At 44.1% G+C, this 7,919-nt stretch overlaps 1 protein-coding gene across 1 annotated transcript, besides 7 other annotated features; it reads right to left on the bottom strand.

The window, feature by feature from the left end:
- Positions 1 to 130: part of a mobile genetic element that runs on past the window's edge.
- Position 131: 1 nt separating this feature from the next.
- Positions 132 to 1,061: a dispersed repeat.
- A 1,317-nt stretch (positions 1,062 to 2,378) lies between these two features.
- Positions 2,379 to 2,442: a mobile genetic element.
- Positions 2,443 to 2,459: a dispersed repeat.
- A 223-nt stretch (positions 2,460 to 2,682) lies between these two features.
- EKO05_0007603 (uncharacterized protein) lies at positions 2,683 to 5,368 on the bottom strand (the record flags this gene model as incomplete). The annotated part of the gene is made up of 5 exons (XM_038941118.1): positions 2,683 to 3,796; positions 3,845 to 4,412; positions 4,458 to 4,582; positions 4,632 to 5,254; positions 5,309 to 5,368. The coding sequence occupies 5 exons, from the start codon at positions 5,366 to 5,368 to the stop codon at positions 2,683 to 2,685; spliced, it is 2,490 nt and encodes an 829-aa protein (XP_038797252.1).
- Positions 5,369 to 5,792: 424 nt separating this feature from the next.
- Positions 5,793 to 7,794: a mobile genetic element.
- Positions 7,695 to 7,729: a mobile genetic element.
- Positions 7,782 to 7,919: part of a mobile genetic element that runs on past the window's edge.

The raw sequence follows: 7,919 nt of genomic DNA, 5'->3' as shown, positions 1-7,919 counted from the left end.
ACTTAGCAGAACACTTACTTGTAGAACTTAGTTACCGTACTACTTATCTCTCTTCCTTCTAACAATAATGCTAACAAGTATCTTTCCTAATGTGCCTACTAATAAGATGCTTTAATACTTATACTTGGACAAAATTGTAACCTAACTAGAGGGCACAGTATAGTAGGCAACATTACAATTCTGCTACTCTAAAGGCTAGGGCACGCCCTAGGTATTACCCTGTTAATTCTAGACTAGGACTTTATTATCTAAAATTCTGCCACTCTAAAGGCTGGGGCACGCCCTACAAATCATCCTGTTAACTCTAGACTAGGACGTTATTATTAGGCCTATTATTAGAAAACTAAAAATTTAGGCTTAGAATAAGGTAGGCATCTAGTTAACCTAAACAAACCTGAGCTAAGGAGGTATCTTAGCCTAATTTCTAATGCTTTTGGTATTTACTATCCGCACTATTCTGCTTAGCCTTATTCTTCTAGGCAGAACAGCATAAAAAGACAGGTACTAAGCTGCTCCTATAAACAGGATAATTAACATTACTTTAATTATAAGAAACTATAATCTACTTAATATAACAGACTACTAAGGATTAATGTACACTACTATAGACAACCCTTTAGACTCTATAGAGACACTATCTTCCCTAACAGGAAGTAGCTATTAGGTTATTGTTCTAATAAAGGGAAGGTCTATTTGACTGTCCTTAAATAGAAAGGAAGTTATAGAGTTCCTTAATAACTATAATTACATAGCTAAAAATAGAGGGTTAAGTAACAAGCAGAAGGTTAGGGTCCTCCCTATTTACTACTAGAATTACTGCAGGAGGTTTACTAAGCGCTTAAAACTATACACTTTAGATAATTAGGTTAAGCTTTAAATTGCTATAAAGGATTACTAGAAAGACTAGGACACTGCTTAACGCGTAGGTAATTAAGCGTTACTTAAAGCCTATATTAAGGAAATCTTTTAAGCCTTTCCTAGACTATCTTACCACTATACTAACTTTGTAGTATACAGTAATGTATACTAAAAGAACAATTAAATTTTAACTTTAGAGGAGGAAATTAGGACAGACAATGAACATCCTCTAACTAGGTCCCTTAGTAGTAGTAAACGAAGATAGTACGCTTGCTAAAGAATAGGAAATTAAAGCTATCTGTAGAGGACGTACCGCTGAAGTAAATAGTTAAGACTGCTAACACCTAGTAGTTTAGCAAGGCTACGCCTTAAGAACTTAGGAACAAAGCTTTAGCTGTAAAGAACTTTCTACTCTAGAAGAATAGATTATACAGATAACAGAAAGCTGTAATCATTAAAGAAACCTACCTTTAGGATTCTACTAAGAGCTCTATAGTAGGCCTTCTAGGTAAAGGATACTATACTTCCTACTAGGAGGATTCGCCCTTAGGCTAGGTGTTCTTCTATCTTAGTTCCTAGTGCCTTAAGAGAGACTCTAGGAGCATAGTATATGCTAACGCGTACAGTAGACGTATTAATCTTTAGACCCTGGCATTGACTTCCACTCGATGAACGCAAAGTAGCACCAAGCAGGCAACAAGTCCTACCTAGAACGCTACCTTGCCTACCTAACTGAATATACTTGTGGTCCCGCGCCTAGGACGTCCGCACATCTCTTTACCGCGTTATATTAATCTTTAAATGTACCTGCAGAGCGCATACCTACCACGTTACCACAGTGGGAGAGCGTTGTTATAGAGCTTAAAGTAGAAGAGCAATGCAACTACACAGCGTGCTATAACAACAGTCTTTAGGGTAAGAGTAGGGTAGTTTTAAGAGTCTAACCATAGCTTAAGGAGCAGATTGCAAATGCTAGATAAAGCGCTGTTCCTCTGTAAGCTATGATAAACATTTGTTAAGATATAGTAGCTGCTAGGTACTTGCTTGCCTATGCCTAGAAGACAACAAAGCTAGGCTAGCCAGCGTGTAGGAAGAGCGTGGCAGCCTTAGCCAGGGCCTAGAGTAGCGGATAGTTCTTAAGCTGGCCAGCATCTAGGAAGGTCCTGACGTTGTTAACATGTATAGGCGGGAAGAAGCTGCAACGGGTATCTGTTTAATAGAACATAAACGTGCTAAAAGTTATAACGTGGTTTGCTGGTAACACAAAAGTCTACTAACAACCACTAAGACTGATCGTGCTTGAATGCGTTCCAAGAAGGTCGTCTGCACTCTACTCCCTCCTAGACTTTGGACCGATGTGAGTGGCAAGACGATTGCGAGATGGGCAGCTGCTGTCGTGCTTGGCGAGTGTACTATTGAAGAGCCATCTGACGATATTCTGTTGCGATCTGAGTCGGCCCTATCTGACTATCTCTTCACCGGTTTGAGTCAGTACGCGTTTCATGGTCTGTACCTAGAGAACCCTCGAAGCTAGACAGCAACTCAGCGCAGTATTCCATCGTCCATTGTGCCCTTACAGCCGCTGCCTCTGACGCGACAGTAGATATTACAATAGTGCCAATCCTTCCCTATTACTACAATAACACTCACTTAACCCAAGCACATCTTTCATGTCCAAAAGGGCTAAGGGGTCAATTAGCCTAAGGTCGAATTTTATTTACTCTCGCTAGAACACGACCTCGTTTGTTGAATGAGGTGGAGATTGACAATGTATCGAACGGAACATGGAGGCCAGAACTCCTTAAATTCTAAGTTCTTTAGAAGCTACAAACAGCATCGAGGGGCAGGGAGAAATCTTAACCAATGTTGCGTCCCTGCTATCCAGTGTTGGACACATTGGGGATCTGCTAGACTATCTAGGTCCTCCAGCATCTTGAGTGAGTGGCTGATCGCATCTGTCTTCTCCAAGTGACTCAGTACGTCAACAGTAGACAAAATGATAACACGGGTCATAAAACCGTTAGTCCTAGGGAATTCTCCAATCGTTCGCATAGCGTCGCTCCAATAGCGCAAAGCTTCTTCGAATTTGGACTCGACGTGATGAATCTTGGCCAGGATGATGTGTAGGCGCAGTCTCTCGAATTTAAGCCCAACGCGAGATTGAACATCATAACAGAGGGCAGCCGCCTCTTTGAGACGCGTTTGCGCAAAGAGAGCTTCTGCTAGAGACAATTGTATGGAAGATTGACCGGTGGCTGGGCTACATCCCTGCTCTCGCCGCTTGAGCTCATTTCGAAGGTGAATTTCGGCGGTGACTGGATGGTCGAGTTCTCGCAGCGTATCGCTCAAGTCGCAGATGAGATCCCGAAGGTCTTCGTTGAAAAGGCCTACCCCAAGGTCATCTGTCAATCTCCGTGCTTTGTTGAGATTCGCCAGCGCCTCGTCAAATTTGCCGGTAAATCGCAGTACCCTCCCGAGAAGCATGTGTTTACGGACGAGTACCACATCCTCCATTCTGGACGGTGGATCGATGGGGGTCCAGCGCTCCAAGACTGCCTGAGCTTTTGACATGGCCTCGATTTGCATATAATTCAAAGAAATTTGAATGTTTTCCAGACCGGCTGCTGAATGCATTCTCCTATCGAAGTTTTGGCTTTGGACAGCTTCAAAATTTTGATCTATTTCCCCAGCGAGTCGAGCCACAAGGCACTGTGACTGTGCAATACAAAGGTCAAGATATCCATGATTTAGGCTACGCGCTACGCGCTCCGATTGCCTAACCGCAAAGCGTTTCCACTCGAGGTTGGAAAAGCGAGAGGCCTCGAGAAGAGTTAGCGCGAGGTCGACCCTAGTGTCAGTCGACAAGGACTCGAAATCATCCTCGAATGCCTCCACCAGATGTCTTAGCGGCGGAAGGAATGCCTTGGTGTCAGGAACACTATAATCGCATTAAAGTCTGACTGGCGATGCAGTCGGCTGGACTCACGGGAGTTCAAGATTTTTCCATGGTATTGCTCTGTAAGCAACAACCAAGGCCTGGCTTTGCCAGATTTTAGCAGACTCTATGGGCAAAGCCTCCATGACAATTTGCGCAGCTTGCCCACTCAGTGAACAGGTCTGATCAAATTTCGAAATGAGGGACAATGATTCCAACGTAAGGATTGCATCGTGGACTCTTTGGCTGTCCGAAAGCAAACTTTGCAGTTTCGCCCAAAGACCGCTCCCAAATGCGTCCAGCTCTTGAGTGTCGCCATCTACCGTCCAGCGTGTGCGAGGTGTCGCTCCGCGTAAGAAAAGAGCTAGGGGCACTTTCTTGCCCGTTGGAAAGAACGACAGCAGTGCCACCATGGCATGAACATCTGTGTTGCCAACATCGCTCAATCCTGGAACGGAGAAGGAAATGTTTTCTATCGCTTGAGTGTACGAGGAAGGTTGCAACCCATGCAATGTATGTTGAAACCTATGTTGGGGTACGCGATTCAACGCCCTTCGGTTACCCATCGACATTGGATTTGAGGTAAACCTCTGCGTCTCATCAACGAAAGAACGCTCCACTGAAAATAGTCAGCATTTGAACAGCACTAGGCTCGGTCCTGTACAGTTTATGCGGTCAAGAAAACTGTTGACACCAGGAGTGAGCTCTATGGCCCGGGTGTGAATTGCGGTAGTCGCATGAAGTTGTGCGAGTACGGACGTGCATGTGTCAAGCTTAGCTCTCTCCCAGCTAGTAGCCGATGAGTTAAATAGTCAACTGGCGGCGTACGTGGACTTACACGGAGGTAGATGAAAGCAAGCCGAGGAGCCCAGTAAGTTGCTTGGCGTCAGCGTTGACGATCGCGGCGAAGCGCTGGATAATGTCCAGCCACCTTTTCCCAACGTGGAGCACCTGAGTAACCTTATCTTTGACGTATTTAACGTCTGGCAAAGCATCCCTGATTTCCTTTGCGATGCACTCCACAGATGTGTAGGGCTTGTGTAGCTTTGCGAACGCCAAGCAGTAGATGCGTCGGAGTGCAGAATGGAAGGTGATGTCCTGCCCGACCTGCTCTATGGCAACGAACAGTTGCACAACAGCACCAAGATGTTTTTGCGCACCAGGCGTGGGGTGTAAAGAAAGAGTAGGTGCTGGGTCGTTGACAATATACGTCTTTATGAGCCGATTAAAGGTTGGCAGTTCTGCATCCGGAAATGCTGGCAATGGGGTCAACAGATCTGGGGTAGAAGACGGCGGGGCTCCAGGTTGGTATCTTCTAGTTTGTTCGGTACCAGACCGAGCGTCGTTCTTCTTTCTTTTCAATGTATCTTGCGTTCTGTCGTGTTCGATGTTGGAAGAGTTGCAAGAGAGGGGCTGGAAAAGCTGACGGGCCTCGTGCAAAGTCCGTCGTAACAGGGCAGTCTGAAGCACGTAAGCTCTAACCGCACGTGCTGGTGGAATTGAATTTCGCTATACCTCAGCCTCGTTGATGCTATCGTAGTTTCTGTTAACAAGTTTGTTGCAGAAGCACAGCATTGTCTCGCAAAGCGGGCCATCTCAAGCTTGGGGAAGCGTCAGGGAAAAGCGAGCTTGCCCCGCCGACGAGCGGGAGCATGCTAGGCCTAATAGAGGCAAATCTTTTGCGACGTCAAACCCTCAGCCCGATGCAAAATAGCGCTCCACATCGCCAACGCTCGGTGGATCCTGGCGCACCTAGCCCGAAACACAGTCTATGCGCAAGCGCGGTAAAATAGCAGCCATTCTTGCCAAGCGCTCAAACGCCGTGACGCCTCCACCAACTCAATCTTTCACTACCCCTTCGTTTACTGCTATCCTCAGTGAAAGTAAAGAATCTATCCTGGCGACAGGTGCAGACATAGCCCAGCGATGGGCGGACGATACAAAATACTACTGGCGAACGTCAGTCTCTTTACAACATTTTGAAGACAAACTTAGTTAATACCGTGTCCGTGCGCGTGGTGCGCGGATTCGCGTGATGCGCACCTAACCACTTTTCTACGTATAGAAAACTAAGGCTATAGAGCCACTTATAATAGCTATTATTATAAGATCTCATAGTAGAGTAGTAAAGTAATAACGTACTCCACGGGTGAGCGGATCAAACGGGTGAGCGGATCACTCTGCCAAGACCACACCAAATTTCTACCCTATTATAGCTCGCATTAGCCCACTTTGGCCTTGTATACAGTAGTGCAGTATATAATATTATTTAGAAACATCTTCTACAGCCTTCTTATATGTACGTAAGTTATGTCTAACGTTGTAGCACTTTATACAGCGTCTTTAGGTTACTTCCCCTCCTTTAGCGCGCACTCGCTTCTTTGCCTTCTTACTATTACCACACACCCTAAACTTAGTTAGAGTAGTTAATTAAAGGCCTTCCTTAGCTGTTAGGACTTCCTCCTGCTGTAATTGCTTTCTTTTATATAATTTACGTCGCGTAGCAGCCTTATTTGCTGCTTAAAGCCTAGTAATCTCCCTTTAAGCTAACACTAGCTTGTGCGCTACTATAGCTGCGCCTTTAGCAAGCTTTTTAAAGGCCTTAACTATTAAAGTTAGTGAGCTGCTTGCATGCCTTTAAATCCTCTCTTAAACTAGCGTTAATTGCGACCCTAATTGCAGGGTAGTGCTTAGGGTTTAGGACTGCTAGGGCTTATCTTCTATAGTAGGTAGCAGTAGGGTACGTAGGCGGACATCAAGACCTATTATAACCCGTTCTGGGTTAAGGGGGACTATTCTAGCGCCTTAGAAGCCTCCTTAGATATTGCTAGAAGTAAATATCTTCTTATAGGCGTCTATAAAGCATAGTAGGAACTTAGTTTTAGTAATATAAGTAATGTAGTTATGTATAAGATTCTTGGCTTAGCGCCTATATACCTTTTTTAGAGGGGTAAAACAACCTACATCTAGTAGTTATAAGAGGTAAGATAAGTATAGAGGTATACACAGTGTAACAATCTTTACTTCCTTACAGTATTGTTAGAAGTTAAGAGAGTTATAGCTCTTGTAGCTGTTAATAAGGAGCAGCTAGTGTACTCCTTAGGTGCGCGTCTTTGTATAGGCATTAAAGTGCTTTAACCAGTCTAGACTAAGCTTATTAGTAGTCCATCCGTTCTTAGAGACTCTAATAACCTAGTTATAGGGCAGATTGTCCTCTTTATACTAGGCAGAGAGGTAGTTACAGCCTTTAAAGATAATAAAGGGTAGAATAGCCTACCTTATACTATTAATGCCCTGTATAACCGTTGTCTACTCTTAATTACCCTACTACACTGCCTTTAGCTGTTCTTAACGCTCTAAGCCTGTAATGACTGCTCCTGTTAATATCTAGCCTATTATAAAGCCTGTCTTATTAAAGTTGTATGTGTTATTGTCCTAGATGCTATACTTAGCTTTAACATTCGCTACAAGCCTAAACCAGCCCCTAATAATCTCTAGATCCTTACAGAGGGCTCTCTTGTAGTTGTACTTACAATTAAACCTTACTTTAAGGTTAGGGCGGCGCTTAATAAACGTGTTAGGCTAGTTTATGCTAACATGGCCTATATTACGCTTAGCACGCAAAGAATTAGCTATATTAGCTATAGCAGCCAGCTAAGAGGTAAATCCTTGTGTATCTAGCTTAAGGATATACTTAGTAATTACGTCCTCCTTAGTCTGGTCTATAATCTGTTAAACTAGCGTACAATTAGCTTGTGCAGGTTGTTCTGTGTATTAAGCGTGTAGTGTACTGTAAGGCGTGTTATATATAGCTACAGCGCGTTATAGGGTAAGTGTTACGTCTTGTTTAATTGCCTAGAGCGCAAGCTGTATCGCAGCTTCTCTTAAGGGCGTAGATTAATGTTGTTGTTGAGGCATTGCGTGGTAAGGTGGAGGTTTAGTGTGGTCTTAGCAGAGTGATCCGCTCACCTGTTTAATCCGCTCACCCGTAGAGTACGTTACTTACAATTAATCTAGCCTATCTATATTTACTTAGAAGTGTAATGTTACAGCTGCAGTAGGTGGTAATAGGCGAATAGCTAAGGTAGCCAGAGGCAGTAATAGGGGACTACGCCTACTAACATTG

The sequence above is a fragment of the Ascochyta rabiei genome, chromosome 13 (assembly GCF_004011695.2).
Source record: "Ascochyta rabiei chromosome 13, complete sequence".
In the NCBI taxonomy this organism is placed as follows: Eukaryota; Fungi; Ascomycota; class Dothideomycetes; order Pleosporales; family Didymellaceae; genus Ascochyta; species Ascochyta rabiei.
The sequence above is the reverse complement of the archived record's forward strand: the minus strand, read 5'-3'. Positions and strand labels throughout refer to the sequence as shown.